At 40.1% G+C, this 18,241-nt stretch overlaps 1 protein-coding gene across 8 annotated transcripts in view; it reads right to left on the reverse strand.

Annotated features, from left to right (window-relative positions):
* RBMS3 (RNA binding motif single stranded interacting protein 3) overlaps positions 1 to 18,241 on the reverse strand; it is an 860,635-nt gene that overhangs the window by 18,086 nt on the left and 824,308 nt on the right. For all 8 annotated transcript variants that reach the window (XM_075547116.1, XM_075547121.1, XM_075547113.1 and 5 more), the window contains one exon: positions 637 to 717. In XM_075547116.1, coding sequence (XP_075403231.1) covers positions 637 to 717 — 81 coding nt within the window. The remainder of the gene's footprint in view (positions 1 to 636; positions 718 to 18,241) is intronic.

Raw genomic sequence — 18,241 nt, forward strand, 5'->3', positions numbered from 1 at the left:
TGTCAGTCAGTTAGCACAGTCTCAAATCTGAGTGTTTTCTTTTAGGGCTCATTGGGACCATGGCCCCCAAGGATAGGAGCGGGGGCTGGATCCTGGGGTTCCACTTCTTCCTAAACCCCGAGAGTGATCCATCAGCAAGAGACTGTCTGCCAGGCTGCCACTGGCCTGGCCTCAGTCCCCTGTAGGTACTCCATATGTGCCAGGCAACATCTCATCCCTATCAACCGCAGCCCGCCCACCTCCCCTGGACCCAGCACCCCAGTGCCCCAGGCAGTGTGTGTGCTCCCCTCTCCAGGGCGTGAAACACTGCAATGTGAGTTACTCTCTACTGCACATGGAGTCTGGTCAGGGACGTGCCTCGGGGACCTCAGTTTTCATTACTGCCAGATGGAATTCATGCACAAAACAGCTGGCCAGCAGATTTATTGTATAACTATTGTCCTAACTGGAAAAAAATGTTGGATGTTAGAGATAGTCTTGATACATGAAGGGGAAGTGTACTTTCATATGCTGAGTTTGAAACATTGAACGTTCGATCTGTACAAAATTCACCCACAAGGATTCCTCTGATTATGGGGGGCCATATTCGATGTGGCTGAACTTCACCTCCTTCCTGTCACCCAGAGATGGACTTACTTCAATCGAGACAGCTGTCGGAGGCACAGGCGTGTACTGGGGAATGTAGGTCCCTTGCATAGGAGCGGCAGCAGTCATGTACTAGAGAGAATCAAAGAAAAATGCATGTGAACGTGGGGTTGATAGTATTCACGAAAGCAGATCTTTGCACAGGACTGAATTAACTGTGCAGCCCACGGCTAGTAAATGATGGAAATTAGACTCTATATTGACCAAAAATAAGATCATTCCTACCAACTCAGAATAATGTATGCTTCCAGATTTAATACTAAGAGCCCCTCACCTCCCAGTTATCCATCCCTCGCTCTTTAAACACTGTGTCAGATTTCAAGACATTTCATCGTTCACATCTAAAACATAACTCATGGGGCAGGGTTGTTGTCTGTTTTTTTTCTCCTTTTCTTTTCTCCTTCTTCATAGCACTGATCACATAGTAGGCTTCTCAACAAATATTTGTTGAATGAATGAATCGTCATATTAATTGTTGGTAATGCATTCTCATGTAACTAAAACACATACAATTTGAGACATAATAAAGTAAATATATACGTACCAATACTCAGATTTAGTGCTAGGAGTTTGCTGTTGCCCCTTGGGAATACTGAAACCAGCTGTGTTTCCTTCCCCCAGACCACTGACATGTCCCTGTCAGTATTTCCTGCTTAGCACCTTCAACCCTTAAATCTCAATTATTACGGTAAATTAAAAATAATCAAATAATTTTTCACTAAGTTGTACTTTTCAGTAAAACACATATTAAAGATAATATGTATTTTTCCAGTGGAGAAATGGTTCTTCAGAATTGTATATGCTCATCTACATATCCATGAGATATGATCTGTATTCCTATTTTCAATGCATGTTCTCCCTAATAAGAGAAAATTATATCTATACTCTCAGAGAATTAAATTTTCTTATAGAATCAACTATGTTTCTAAGCTTCTAAACTTGACCAGTATCATAAAACCATGAAACCCAAGAAATCTTATGAACAAAGACTCTTATTCCATAAAGGTTCGAGGAATGGTTTTGCTGGAAAAAATTGCAAAGTGTCTGAGGCTGTGTATAAATAAATATATAAATCCTAACCTGCCGCACTTTCCTATCTTAGTATGCTTGCTGCCCGTGAGACAAGATTATTTTGAATCAAGAGACGTATCAAAATGGAAACTAGTCCATTAGTTATGGTTGCTGGATTTTTTTGTTGCTGTTGTTTTGGCTTGATTCTGATGGAGAATCTTAGCAATAAGAAATAAATGTATTCCCGTTTTGGTTAAGTAGTTTTCTGCTGTATCTATTTTCCACAAAGAGAGGTGACCCTAATGAACTAACTCTTGCTCAAACACACTCCAAACTAATGTCTCTAATCCATGTGTTGCCACCATGAGTAATAGAGTGCAATTCATATCTACACTTAAAGCAAAACAATACAAATAAACTAACATGTAATTGGCAGCGAGAACACTTATTGAGAGGCCTTGCAATATTAGGAATTTAGCTTTACAGTGGACGATTATCAGAGAAGGTGGCTGAGTCCTAGTGTCCTTGTTCTCCTCTAGTTCGTCACTCTTTGAAGTGTGTCTACATTGCTCTCTCCTTAGGGGCACGGGGCACGTTTCATTTGTCTCTGAATCTCCCAATGCCCAATTCAAGGCCTTGTATTCAGTAAACAATTATTCAATGAGTGAATGAAAGGGTATGGACATAACTCTTCTTTATTTAAAGTTAAAAACCTCGCACGCTCCTTGGTCATTAATAATGCTGAGTTATAGATATTAATGTCACCACCCCATTTGTATTCGTGTAACCCTGAAACAAATACAGAGTTAACTCCTCTCATCATTGTCCTTGTTTCCTGAAGTAGACAATACGTACTCAGATATATGATGACTGTCAATTCTTTAAATAAATAGAGAACCGAACTCTTATTTCACCAAATAGTTCATACCTGGAACTCTATGATAGGTATCTGATTTGACAAGAAAACATCTCCACAGGAGAATGCTATAAATAATGGTTTCCTAGCCATTTTGCAACGATGATTTGTCTCATTTATGTGGTTTTATTTAGTCTTCAACTTAACATTTCCTACTATGAGTTTTTAGAATATTATCCCCACTAAGAAAAGAGATTTCTGTGACAATATTTTTGAGCAATATGCAATCATCCCTTCTTCCTTGATACTGACATTCACTAAAAACATCTGAAAAATCATGTTTTAGAGAAACCTATTTAAGGATTGTCAAACCAACATTTCTCTTTTTTTCAGGGGATGGGAACAGAGGTGGTGTGGGTACCACTTATCAATTTTGCTAAGAAGCAGTGCTTTGGGTAACATATGGTTTTTTATTCAATTCATAGAAAACTTAATTCGGAAATGTTCCTTTAATCAAATCTCAGAAAGCCTAACAGATTTACATAGAAAGTGTGTGCGTATATAAATATTCTGGCTCATACACTCCCCATTGGCCAGAGTTTACCAAGATTGACTACAGACTAGTTAAAGGATCTCAACAATTTGAAGACTAAGGTTCACCAGACACAAATCATGGTATTTTCAATGGCCTCATATGTTCAGAAACAGAGATGTCACTTTGAAAACAAGGCTGGCAGGAGGATGTGACAGAGTTGACCTAAGCACTGGTGTTTTCAGTCACTTCATAGCTATACCAAAGCTGGACAATGAATGAGGAAGGCAGAGGAATAATTGATGCGTTTGAATAATGGCATTGATTTCATATTGAATATTAAGTATAGACTGCTGGAGGCAGGGAAAAAATCAGTCTTAAAAGAACAGTAAGAATGGCCCTAAGCCCCTAAGGGAGACAACACTGGAGACTAAGTGTCAGGACTGACCCTGTAACACCGAGGCAAACCACTAAAAGCGTGTCGCAGAGCAACCATGGGAGCAGAGCAGGGAGCTCCTGAGGGAATACAAAGGACAGACTCTGGGGCCAGAGCATGGTACCCCATTGGACCTGACTGAAGGACATGCCTAGAGATCAAAATCAGACCTTGATCTATTTACAGGTCTTTCTTTCTTTAAAAAATTTTTTCTTTTTATTAATGTATTCTTCTATGGGTAATTGGTTTTCTTTTTTGTTATCGTTGTGTTCTCACTCATCGCCTAGCTTGCTATGGCTTGATCTTTGGTGCATATTATTATCTCTACAGACCTATCTAGATAAGATAGAATGGATGAATAGTCTGGAGGAGAAAACAATGAGACCAAAATGGTTCTAGTGGGACATGGGAGAAGGGGAGGCAGATGTAAGGAAGTGATGTTGACCAACCCAGGTACAGGGGAGCAATAAGTGATCCAAAATCAGTGGCAAGGAGAGTGTGAGAGGCCTGGTAGGGATTCAGCAATGATAATGTAACGGAAAGAAATTACTGAAACCCAAATGAAGGCTGAGCATGACAGTGGGACAAGAGGAAAGTAAAAGGAAATAGGGGAAAGAACTAGGTGACAAAGGGTATTTATAGAGGTCTAAATACTGGAATGTACATATGTAAATATATTTATATAAGAGTTTGGGGAAACAGATATATGTGCATATATTTCTAGGTTTAGTATTAAAGTAGCAGATGCACATTGGGTCTCCACTCAAGTACTTACTCAATGCAAGAACACATTGTTCTATTAAATTGGCATTCCAGGATGCACACCTTCCCGACATGATTGCTGAAGAAAAATATGTGCATAAGCAAATGTGGTGAAGAAAGCTGGTGGTGCCCGGCTATCAAAAGATATAGCATCTGCGGTCTTAAAGGCTAGAAGATAAACAAGCGGCCATCTAGCTGAGAAGCATCAAAGCCCACATGGAAGAAGCACACCAGCCTGTCTGACCACGAGGTGTAGAAGGGACCAGTTATCAGAAATCAAAGAACTAAAAATCATATCAGTGGTGCCCACCTTCCTGATACAATTACTGAAGACAAACGTGTGCATAAGCAAATGTGGTGAAGAAAGCAGATGGTGCCCAGGTAGCAAAAGATATAGCATCTGGGGTCTTAAAGGCTTGAAGATAAACAAGCAGCCATCTAGCTCAGAAGCAACCAAGCCCACATGGAAGAAGCACACCAGCCTGTGTGACCACGAGTTGTAAAAGGGATCAGGTATCAAGCATCAAAGAACAAAAAATCATATCATTTTAAATGTGGGTGAGTGCAGAGTAGAGACTCAAAGTCCATTGGCTGGCAACTAGACATCTCCTTACTGAAGGGTTGTGGAAAGGAGAGGAGCCAGTCAGGGCCCAGGGTAGCAACGATGAAACATATAACTCCTCTAGTTCTTAAATGCTTCCTCCCGCCCCCCCCCCCCATCATGATCCCAATTCTACCTTACAAATCTGGCTAGACCAGAGGATGTACATTGGTAGAGATAGCAGCTGGAAACACAGGGAATCCAGGACAGATGACTCCTACAGAATCAGTAGTGAGAGTGGTGATGCCTGAAGGGTGGAGGGAATGTGGGGTAGAAAGGGGGAACCGACTACAAGAATCTATGTATAGCCTCCTCCCTGGGGGATGGACAGCAGAGAAGAGGGCTGGAGGAGATGTCAGATACTGTAACATATGACAAAATAATAATTTATGATCTATGAAGGGTTCATGAGGGAGAGGGGAGTGAGGAGGGAGGGGGAAATTGAGCAGCAGATTTTGAGGGCTCAGGCAGAAGGCAAATGTTTTGAGAATGATGATGGCAACAAATGTACATATGTGCCTGACACAATGGATATATGTATGGATTGTGATAAGAATTGTATGAGCCCCCAATAAAATGATTTAAAAAAAAAGAATGGCCCTTAGCAGCAAAGATGGCCAGACTTCATTTCCCATACTTTGAACATGCTTAATCCAGAAGGCCAGGAACGCTGGTGATATAGTGGGTTACATGTTGGAGTGTTAACCTCAGGATTAGCAGTTTGAACACAGCGAGTTGCTGTGTGGAAGAAAAATGAGGCTTTCTGCTCCTGTAACTATTTGGGAATCCAGTGGGGCAGTTCTATACTGTCCCTATAGGGTCACTCACAGAGTTGAAATCTATAGATGGCAGTGAGATCAGGAGGGACCAACCCCTGGAGAAGGACGTCAGACATGGTAAAGTAAAGGGTCAGTGAAAAAAGAAGACTTTCACCAAGCAGAATTGGCACGGAGACTGTGTAAGTGAACCCAAATATAAGAATGACTGTGAAGACAGGGTAGGCTGGGCAGTGTTGTTGTTTTCTTTCTGCTTTACACAAGGTCTCTGTAAGTTGGAACTGACTCCACAGTACCTAACCACAAAGGTTTCAGGATAATTCATCAATCTGAGTAATGTCATTGCTGGAGTTAGTGATTCAAACTTTGGAACTAGGTTTAATAAATATGTGTGTGTGCAGTATTCTGACCCTTCCCCACTTCTGTGAACTAGTGTTAGTGATATAGCTATAGTCATATCAGACAATGTTCACTAGTTCACAACAGAACGTGCCCCATTGCGTAGACCACTCTTGCCAAGCTAAGGGACTCTAGTGGCATAGTTTATACCAGAGGGCTGTGATCCAAAGGTCAGCAGTTTGAAATCAGTAGCCACTCCTTGGGAGAACGCCAATGCTTTCTATTCCAGTAAACAGATAAGTCTCAGACACCCACCGGGGCCGTTCTACTCTACCCAGGAGGGTCACTATGAATTGACATCAACTTGCTGGCAGTAGGTTTTGGTTTTGTTTTTGCCCAGCTACAGAGCTACCCAGACAATAAGGCTAATAAAAAGTATTTTATGCGATCCTTAGCTACACTTTAAATAACACCGAGTTACTCAAACATTTATCTGCATTCTGATTCAGTAAAACTGAATCTGGAAACCTTGGCTCCCCCTGTAACTCTTAGGCAAGTTGTAAACGTCTAAAACTGAACTTTCTGTGAAGAAAAATTCCTCATTGTCCTTTCTTTGAGCAATACAGAGATAAGAAGGGTCATTTACCTACTTTACAGATGGAGGAGTCAAGGCCCATGGCTAATGGTCATGATTTCAGTTCTTTCGACCCACAGGTCCGCCCAGTCTAAATCAAATATGGGAAGTGGAGTAAACAAGGTTTTTTTTTTCTTTTTTTCATTTCTGGAACAAGGTTTTATAATGTAGTTATTACCACGTACTATACATGGCATCTTGTTATTTTATGGATTTTTATCATTGGAGAGTCTTAGGTAGCACCAATGATTGTACACTGAACTACAAACTAAATGGTTGACCATTTCCATCATCACCCAGGGCTGCTAGACTAAAAAGAAAATAATAAATAAATGCCTGGCAAACCACCGAACATCCTATAGAGCAGAGTTCTCTTTCGAAACATCTGGGATGGTCATGAGTCAGAACTGACTCCAAGGCAGCTGGGTGCTGGAGTGACGCAGAGAATCAGAGAGATGGCGGAAACTATGCCCTAATCTACATTTTCATTGCTTTATCCATACACCTACACAGGATGCTTACATTCCTCCTGGGAGGGAGGACTGCTCGGGATGGCTGGTACCTTATATTAAAGTTGTCCTTCTGAACAAAGCCAACACAGATCTCACAATACAGATGCGAGTCGTTCAAGTCAATGTATTGTTTGTATATATGAATATCTTTTCATTGAAATTTTTTCTTCTTCCTGTTTGCTTTTCTTTTGTCACAGAACATCTAATAGATGGAACTTGAGAATGTCACTTGAAAATTCAGACTAGAAGTGTCCTTAAATATGATGAACCTATTACATTTTGTCCCTTAAAACCACTATCTATGTATATATTTATACAGTCAAACTCTCCTGTGGTAGACACATTTTCTAAGGTGCACGGTCAAAGAGGGGCAGCCCTTTCGAATTAGGAGCAAGTACTTGCAGGGAATAGCTGCAGCTGAGCCTCTGATCAAGCCTACGCTTTGGACGAGTGTAACAAATGACACTCAGCTTTCTCTGTGAGCGCACATTTGATTTCCTTAGAGAGGCAGATAAAATAGCGTCAAACTTAATCATCTAGGCTACAAGAACAGCAGTTAGATCTGTGTGTCTCAAAGACTGCTTTTATTTTTCCCGGCTAACAAATGACAAAGGATCAAGAGAGTGACCAGTGATATCAAAAGTCTGCCCTTCGGGATTTGATAAATTCCCATGGGTGACTTTTAAAACCATAATAAGAATGGATGCGTGTTTTCCCATGCTAATTTCTTTACGGTGGCTCTCAAAAGCTAGCCAATATTTGCTCCAATTCTTTCATGAGTGCAAATGATTTGCGTTTATGTTTTAAAATCAATAGTTAATGAGAGCCACATTAGATTAAGGTAATAGAGATACAGTGGTGAACTTTTATGATTTCCCCCTATTTGTAGGAGCTCAAATTTATAATAACAATGGGTACATTTTGGTGGCAAACAACGTGATGATTTTTACTTACTTTGAAAACACAAGATTTGCACATGTGAATACGTAGGAGCACTGACTAGTCATTTCAAACCCACAAAATAAATTCCAGACGCCATCACTTGTTCCAAAAAGTCTAGACACTACATCACCAATATAGTTACACGTAGAATGAAACAAGAATTTTAAAAGTGGCCAGATTAGAGAGAAATTGTGCTTTTGTGTTTTTGTCTACTTAAATTGAGGCAGACTAAATGTTTCTGTTACTGTGGAATTATTGATTATTTCCATGGAAATAGAGAATGAAAACCCAAATTATTAATTCTGAATCATTCACCTCTTCTCCAGCAAAACAAAAGACCATGAAAATGTGTTTCCTGTGTAAGAATTTTTCAATTTAATTACATAATTTAGAGCAAGGAATTGGTAAGAAAGTTTTTACATTTTAACTTTTGGGCTTTCCTAAAAATATTTACCAAATGGGGTCGTTTTTACTTATTACATTATATACATTTTAAACTGGTGTTTCTAAGCTGTATTATATATATATGTCATATATATATAATACGTATATACATATATTTAAAAAGTTAAACTAATTGCAGGAAAGAGGAGTTGCCCAAGTCCTACCCCACCTAGAAAATCAATCAAAATAATACAGGAAGAGTTTGAAAATGAATTGTAGAAAAGAAGATGAGTGGGGAAAAAAGCTGCAATTGTGGAAGGCAGCACTAACTGATTGTAGCATGAGTTACTACCCAAATCATTGAATACAAAATTCTTTTAAAAGGGGGGGGGGGGATTGAGCATTCAGAGAAAAATCTGAGTTATGGTTCCTTGAGTTTGGAGCAATGACTGAGAGTTACAGTCTTCTTTCAGGTAGAGGTATTCTGGGTTTTAAACAACCCAAATGGCACAATAGTTAAGCAGTGAGCTGCTAACTGCAAGGTCAACAGTTTAGAATCACCAGTCCCATGCTGCGAGAAAGATGAGGCTTTCTACTCCCATAAAGAGTTACTGTGGGAGTTACATAAACTGTTGTCAATTTGAGACCTGCGAGTGAAGGGGTGGAGTTTACCTGTCAATCAGGTCACAGCTTGATGACTTCATTTGGAGGCACTAAGGAAATAAATAGTTCACTTGAGCCAGGACACTGGCTCACTCCCTGTGAGACAGTTCTGACGAGGAGCTCATGAAGCTACCCTGATGCAACTAGAGCTCTGGGAGCTGGAGGAACCACGTGGAGACCCCTGCCAATGCTGAGATGATTACAACGCCACAGGTTCCAAAAGACTTCCCACCCACTAGCTTGTGATCTTCCTGCATTCGGCATCATTGCATGTGTTTTGTGAGTCTGAAGAAGACTTTATAGATTGGTATCAGACATGTGGGCTAGTATCATACTTATGGGCTTGATCTGGACTGGGCTGGGATGTTTTCTCAATATTCAATTGCTCTGGTATATAAAGCTCTTTCCTATACACATATGAGTGTCTATGAATTTGTTTCTCTAGTCTACCCGGACTGACACAGTTACTATCTCAGAAACCCACAGGAGCAATTCTACCTTGCTCTAAAATGTCACTATGAGTTGGCATCAACTTGATGGCACTGAACTGAGTTTTTGGTTGGGGTGTGTGTCCTAGAGTTTACCTGGAGCTGGGATGGCAAGTTAATATTATCTCACAGATTTTGCTCAGATTAGTAAAGGCTGTCTGATTTCAAGATTGCTTTCTAAATGTCTATGTCTCTAAGTACATGGGATATTTTCCTCAAGGAAGGAAAGAGTTGGAGATGTTCTCCCTGAAAAAGAGAGCGCCACCCAACAGGGCACTCTTATACCCTCACTTCTCAGTCCTTTCTATATCCTATTTTTCCCAAAGAAATTTTGGAGAATGTAATAGATCCTCATCCAGAGTAGGGATAGTGTGCACTTTCATGTTTTATATCAGAATTGAGTTACCAGGTAAGCTATTGGCTTTTCAAAGTATTAATATAAACCTATTAAAGCCCATAATCATGAATGATTAAATACTTGCCCCTGAATTGTAGATGTAATTCAATACAGACAGTAGAATACAGTTCACCTAGTAGGAATCAAAGCATCTAAAGATGGAAGGGCAGTTGGTGGGCTCATTAGGTAATAGTTGGGTAGCATTCTTAGGAGTGAGTAGCATTCTATGTTATCCCACCCATCACTCAGAATAGGAATAGATGTAACTCAAAGAGATGTTTAAATTAAACTACTGAATAGAAAATACAGATTGCCATCACTGCAGTCTTTGGTGAAGATTATTGACTGGTGACATACAGCTGAGAGAAATAAGGAAGAAACTTAGAAACTACTCTTAGCTTGGAAGCTTATAAACTCTTACTCACCTATACCACAGTGATATGAAAAGATTCTTATGGGATAACAGGTATACACTCATTGGCATTAAGTCAATTCTGAGTTACAGTAACCTCATAGGACAGAGTAGAACTGCCCCCTTGTTTCCAAGGCCATAATTTTACAGAAGCACAGTGCCACATTTTTTTCTGCCACGATAACAGTATGGAGGTGCTTGAACATGCAGAAGCAACAAAATGTTATGAATGTGTGGAAAGGAACGAAAACTGATTAAGTTTAAGTATTTGTACAGCTCTTTACAGCAGCATTAAGAATAAAAAGATAGTACTATGAAAACGTACTTGATGAAGAAATGATGACTTAAAAAAATTGAACTTGACACAACTCTCTATCACTCACCAACTCACTGCCATGGTGTCAATTTCTACTCAGAGTGACCCTGGTGAAGGTGACCCAGTGGATGGCCCAAGCAGTACATCTTTATGGGAGCCGAAAGCCTCATCTGTCTTGGAGCAAGTGGGGAGCTGGAGCCACTTACCTTGCTGCTAACAGCCCAATGTTATCTCTGTGAGCTCCTAGTTCTCTGCTTTGCCATCTAAACTAATGTTTGTGCTAGGTCCCTTCTAACCGAGATTAAGAGAGAGATGTAGTAGAGAAGAGATTGAGTAAACCCAAAAGATGGCTTAGGAAATGAACAGCAACAAGTCAGATACAAGGAAAATGAAGAGCCCATTAGGTTAAAGAAAGAGGGCATCTGCACTCAGGAAAGCCTGTTTTGAATGGAGCAGTGGCAGAAAAGGAGACCTTGAGACCCATAGAGCACACGAGGCGAGTGATGAGAAAGGATAGCAAGATGAGATGATGAACCACCACGTACCTATGAAGGTGGCAACAGAGGTGAAGTGGACAAATTTCTTGAAAAGTACAGGTGAGCGAAATGGAGAGAAGGAACAGAAAATCTAAACATAAACTAAAGAAACAGAATCCATAAAAACCGTCCCAGAACAAAATCTGCAGTATCCGTTGGGACTATAGCCTGATAGCTCTCATAGGAATGAATACTATTTTTAATATAAAATTTCAGTCAATCAAATCTGGAAATGTATTAAACTACATCCAGATGGGTTTTATTTCAGAAGTGTAAGGTACATTTAAAATATCTCATTATAATTAATCACAGTGACAGAAAAAAGGAGAAAATGTCTTTATCATTTGAAAAGATCAGAAGTATCTTTGATAAACTGCAGCATCAGTGTTTAATAAAGCGCTTTAGCACACTAAGAATAGATGGGGGTTGGGAATGAATGTCTATATTTAAGAAAACTACAGCTAACATCATGCTTAATTGGTAAATATTGACCACTGAGTTGAGAAGGAGACAGAGAAGCCCAGTATTGGCAATCCTAGTGAATACTGATCTAGGTGTCCTGGGCCGTGAAAATTAAAAAATAAAGGGAAGCACACGATGGAAAAGGAAGAAGCAAAGTGTCATTCACAGATTAAGTGATTGGTATATAGACATTTTAAGAATACACCAAACAGCACAGTTCCTAGAATAACAAGGAAACTTGCAAAGTTGCTAAATGAAAGTAATATTAAAAGTGCATATATATATATATATCTCCACAGCAAAACATTAAGTAAAATGAAAAATACTATCTACGTATGGCATAACAACAGAAAGATCTAGAAATGAATACACGAACAAATTCTTACTGAAATGTAGAAAGCAGCTGAGAGTAGTTAAATAATACCTTAAAAATAGCCTAAATATCAACAAATTACTGATATGCTTGACACAATCGATGGCTGTATGGCTCGGGCTAAGAGTTGTACGAGCCCCCAATAAGATGGTTAAAAAAATAGCCTACATAAACAGAGAGGTACACCATATTCATGGATTAGAAGATTCAATATCGCTACAATGTTAATTCTCCTTAAGGATATCTGAACACACCATGAAATTTCAGTTTCTTGGTGAAATTAAGCAGCCCATTAACAAAGGTACATGGAAATGTAAAGGACCTAGAACATTCTGGACAACTGTAAGAAAAGAAAACATAACTTGGAGGATATACAGTACCAGATATTACGATTTACTAAAATTCACAGAAATTAAGACAGCGTGGTATTGTTGCAGGGATAGACAAGTAGATGATGAAACAGAATAGAATAACTGAAACAAATAATCTAACAGGCATCTGATTTAAGACATAGGCAAGCTTGCAATTCAGTGTGGCAAAAATTGGTCCCTTCAATGAACTGTGCTAGATAAGTTAAATATCTCTATGAATAAGAAATAATCAAACAAAAACAGTTGCAGTTGAGTGAATTCTGTCCTTATGGGGCAGGGAGAACTGCCTTCTAGCATTCCTAAGGATGAACTCCTTTAGGAGAGGAGCTGTGGTGGCGGAGTCGATACGTGTCAGGTGGGTAACAGCTAGGTCACCAGCTACACCAAAGGAGGAAGATAGGGTTTCTGCTCTCATCGAGTTGATGGGTTGGAAGTGCTGACCTTGTGCTAACAGCCCAATGCTTAACCCACCGTGCCACCTGGGATCCTTATGAAGGCAGAGGGAGTCCTTCTATCTCTGGCATTTGAGAACATTTTTCAACTTTGACTAAACATATTCTCTGAAATCATCTTCAAACTCCACAGTAGTTTAGCTAATTTAGTGAAGAATGTTGACTTTAAGCATTGTACTCTTTTAAAGTATTCTCTATGTTAGATCAAATTGACAATAGTAGCTTGAAAACATAGGTTAAATAGTTTATAGGGCATTGAGTCTGGGTCAACAGTGGGGAAACAATATGGGGGCATGCGATGGCAGTGAATTATTGAATGTGATTGTTCTAGCCAAAGTCTCTGTGACTCCCACATAAGGATTTTTTTTCCTGCATGGCTCTGGGGCAAAGGTGGGGGGAGGGGGTAAGACACTGATAGGATTCACCTTAGGGTAATTGTTAACAGGACTCAATGGTTTGCATCCTGCTGGGTATAAAATGAATCCTGTGACAAGCATGAACAGTGATTTCACTACCAGCTAGAGTCAGGAGTGGAGCATGTACTCTGGACCCTGAGATTCTGTGTAGGGAAACTCCTTGATCCAGAAGACAATGGTGACGTCAGAACAGCAGAGTAGAGTCAGAGCATGAGACAGAGTGGTGGAAATTCAAGCCCACACAGTGAGTTGAGTGCTTTGGGGCAGGAAGCTGGCTTGTAGAGTGGGATGCCTCTGGGCACTTAATTGGGAAAGGTGGACTTGCTGTCCCATGGAGGTGGAGCTGAGTGCCTTCCCTTTGGGGCTTCCTGGAGTGAAGTGCCTCTGGGCATTTCATTCAGGGAGCTGGGATCACTGTCACCTGGAACTTGAATTGAGTGCTTTTGGCTTGAGGCATGCCCTTTGGCCACTTATTAGCAACCCTGAAAATACCTTGTAGCATGTCCTGAATAATTGTATCCTGATCATTTCTCCCCTGCACTGCAACCTGTTAATTCTCTTAATAAACTTGTTAATCATGAATATTGGCTGTGAATTCTGCGTGGCAACTGCAATGAATTATAGACCCTAAATGAAAAAGTAGAGAATACCGTTTGAAACTGAACAGAGGGTAAATGGCAAGAATGGTGGCACCGTGTGAAGAATGCAACCAGTGTCGTTGAACTGCAGGGGTAGAAATTGTGGAATGGTTGTATGATCTGTTGGGAATATTTTCCCTAAAAACCAAACCAAACTTGTCGGCATCAAGTTGGTTCTGGAGGTGCTTCTGACTGGTGGTGCCTCGATTTTCTTCTAGAGGGCTGCTCCAAGCGGTGTTCTTGGCTGTAATTGTTCTAGAAGTAGATTGGCAGAGTTGTCTCCTGCAGTGCTGCCGGGTGGTTTTGAGCTACCAACCTTCCTGTTAGTAGTCAAGTATAAACCATTTGTACTACCCATGTACTACTTTGAACTTTGTACTACATCAGCATTAAAGTATACTGTGAAAGCACGGATTGTGCAAGAAGACCCAAGGCGGTCCAGAAGAAACCTGGTTTTGTTACTGTCCTACTTCATTATTGCCAATCGTACATTCACCACAATACCCAGCAAAAGAGCAGTTTATAAACTTGTGTCTGTTAACCTTTTCTATTATTACTACTTCCTTCTGTGGGTTGTTCCACTTTGAGCTTTAATTTCCTGTCTGCTTTTAGCCTCCCTGATGTTCCTTAGCATATTCTATTCTTTTGGCCTTATTAGTGTAGTATACCAATGGTAAACAACACTTTTCTGCAGTGGTCTCTTAAAATGAAAGGAAATATTGCAGCCAAATCACCATTTATTTAAAACACTCTCTAAATTTGAATACACCAAGAAGAAATCAATTTAACAAATGACCTAGACGATCGATGCCTGCATAGTTCTCTCAGAGAATTATATGAACACACAGCCCCAAACTAAATTCTTCAGCCTCTTCTGGCCTATTTATTCATCTCTCTAGGAGGCTAGCTTCCTTATTTTGTAAATGGAAGATATGAGAGAATTTTCATCAAGAAGATAGATTTTTATCAAGTACTAAGAGGTCCCAATTTACCAAGAAGTTTGTTTTCTATTTAAGTCCTAAGGCTAAAACATTAAATTGGGTTGGGTAAAGAAATTTCAGCCAACGTTAAAGGCACTCATCCAGACAGCCACACACATAGTAAATTCCATTTCCACATGAAACATATCCTCTTAATGATCTCAGGCCCACACATGGTGAACTGTAATCATTTCAGTGGATATGAAAAGACAATAACATTCAACAAGAGGTGATGTAGACAGTGACCCTAAAGTGTCCTTTGAAACAGAGTGAAGTCCCAGCAAGAATCAACAAGCACATTGTTTTTTTAGTATGTTTTTCAGTCTGAAGACTTCCACAGAGAAAACCTGACCTCAAATATTTGGAATATTCATATTAGAAACGGATCCAAGAAGCATAGGAAACAAATGAAAGTACTGCAGGGAGTGGAAAAGAGAAGCAAAATAAGAATAAAATTCTAAATTAGGAGAGAAAATGGAAAGAAACTACAACTTGGGAAGTGTGGACTTAGGACAATCAGGTTTTTGACTGTGCTATTCCGTTGGATTGTACTCCTTGGGAGGTGTAAAAACAATCCTAATCTAAAGGGTAATACTCTGTATGGGAGCATGCACAACATTGACAATATCTTACGAATAAGTTCCATAAGACTCCAGAAATGATTAGTCTTGTGTCAAAGGATATGAGGATTTCAGTTAAAAAACAAAGGCAAAAAGACGCAAAGGAGGACAAAAAGGAAACTGTCCGTGCCAGCGTGTAGATGCCTCTTGTCAGCACCACCTGGAGCAGACAGCCATTGAACCATTCACAGCCCAAGGACGTTGGGGTCAATAATAACAACCTGGGGTCAATGACAACAGCCACTCCCACTAACTTCTTAGAACCATTGTGACCGACATCACCCCCATTTTGGGTTGTACCTGAATGTAATGGCTCAGAGTTACGAGGACTCTCCTCATCATTTCGTTTTTTCCCATTTGAAGCCTCTTTCTATGCAGCTAAATTACATATTCGATATCTGTCTTTCAGGCTGAGAATCAAAACTTTAGATTTTTCTAAGAAGCGTCGTTTCCATGGTCCAATGGCAGGGATGTGGCACTCACCACTCTCTTCCAGGGCATCTCACAACTCTTTACGTGGATCCTCTCTCCCTCGTGACAGTCCAATTGGATACGCTGTTAGAAGGACCCTGCTTGGTTCATCATAGACAGCACCTAATATGCATTTGAATTAATTAAAATTTCAATGAATCCTTAAACATTCTGGGTGAAAAATTCGAGGTCCCAGAGGCTACACTGTTAGGTGTTTGGAGTGTCCTTTGTTTTTATCTTAATGACTATATCATAAGCTAATTTGTGCAACATATGTTTCTATTGTGCCTTCAACTATTTGTTACTAATTTAGAAACACATAGAGCATAAAATAAAGTATATAAAATTACTACGGCGATGACCTTAAGACTTTTCAAAAGTATTTGGTAAAAATATCTGACAATTGTTGATTCTGTTGATTAGGCCTTTTAAGTGCTAGAAACCGTGGGAAGCATTAAGAGATTTTTAAAATATTCATTTAGTAATTGGAAATGCAAGAACCACTTTGACCACGGGAGCAACATCTTACTAACATTAAGCAGGGATTTGGTATATGAATTGAAAAACATGAGGACAATCGAGAATAAGGTCAGCTGAGAAAAAAAAATGTTTCTTTGTAGAAAGAATAAAGTTAAAGCAAACTGAAGAGAAAAGGACCTCATAATTGGGGGGGGGGGTACATGGGGAGCCATACATCCTACATCCATTTGAAATGAAATTGGAACCCATCACAAGTAAAATACCATTAGAGAAAACACCAATATAGTCTCTACAATCCTGAGCTCTCACGAACTGGACAATACCTGACTACAACTACCCACTGTACTCACATTCAAATTGCCTGGACAGAGTGGGGTGAGGGTGGGGTAGGGTTGGGGGGCTGTTCACAAAACTCAAAATGACAAAACAGACCAGGCTTACTGGTGTGATAGAGGTTGATGGAAACTCCAAGACTTGGTCACCATTCGAGTCTAGAACTGAATTAATCCTGTGTTAGAATAACCAGTCATTTACAATCAAAAGGGTGGCATTCATCCAAGGACAAAGTTCAAATGGTTAAGAAGGGAGGAAGAATGAAGACGGGCACTCAGGAGGGAACTGAAAACATGAGAGGATTGCAATGTAGGAGTTGAAACACAATGTGAATGAAGTCAAGGTAAAACTGTGCTCTGCTCTGTGAACCATGATCTAACCCACAATACAAGTTAAACAACTACAAAACAAAAACTGGATCAGGAACAAAAGGAAGCAGGATGAAAGTGTAGAAATAAGGTATTCCATCGTATGAGCCAACGCCAACTCATCTGATCATCGCCACAGGGGTCGACAATAGAATAGAGGAGGGGAAGTGTTCTGTTGAGGAGCATTTTGAAGGTGAGGCTGAGACTGGGACCAATGGTGATGAGATAATGCAAGTTTGGGAATGAGGTACCAGAGGAGGCAGGGGGAAATGAGCATTAAATCAGGATACAGAAGTAAGCCTAAAACAGGAAGCACAGTGTATCCTTTGAGAGAAGGAAGGCAAGGCTGGTTACCAGAGTCAATCTGGGGATCAAGAAACTCAAGAACATCACACATAATAGCTTTTGATTTTCTCAGTAAAAATGGCGTCAAGTGTACTGGCCAACAAGGCTGATGCAACATTGCGAATTGTAATCGGAGAGAGTAAGGTGAACTTTTGAAATCAAATACTTGGATTATTTCATTGGAAAAGTAGAGAGGGATCTGACTCAGGATAAATCAGAGGATTTCAAGCCCCATTCTTCTTTCTTAACGATGGTAGCAATGGTTTGCAAGGGGCCAGTCAGAGAGACACAATGTTTTCTAGACTCGAGGGGGAAGGAAATGGAGGAAAGGGAGGTGAAGGACACAGGAGAACAGGATTGTGAAGCAAGTGTGAAGGCCTTCAGATTTCAGAGAGAGACTACGATGGTCCCATCCAAATGTAGTCTTTGGGGTAGATGTTAGAAGTAGCCTAAGATGAAGATGATTGGAATCCAGAAGGCTACAGAACACGGATAGCATGGTATTAAAGTGGCAGAAGTTGGAGAAAAGAGAGAGGATACAAAGGCCATATTGAACGCAGGAGTTGGCAAGGAGGTCAATGTGTGAGTTGGCAAAGAAGATAACAAGAAAGGAACGATGATAGAACTGTGGCAGTGCCATCCTCAAAGGAAGAAGGAATTGATAACAAGAAGGCACAATAGTGACTTGGA

This window comes from Tenrec ecaudatus, chromosome 4, assembly GCF_050624435.1.
Source record: "Tenrec ecaudatus isolate mTenEca1 chromosome 4, mTenEca1.hap1, whole genome shotgun sequence".
Classification (NCBI taxonomy): Eukaryota; Metazoa; Chordata; class Mammalia; order Afrosoricida; family Tenrecidae; genus Tenrec; species Tenrec ecaudatus.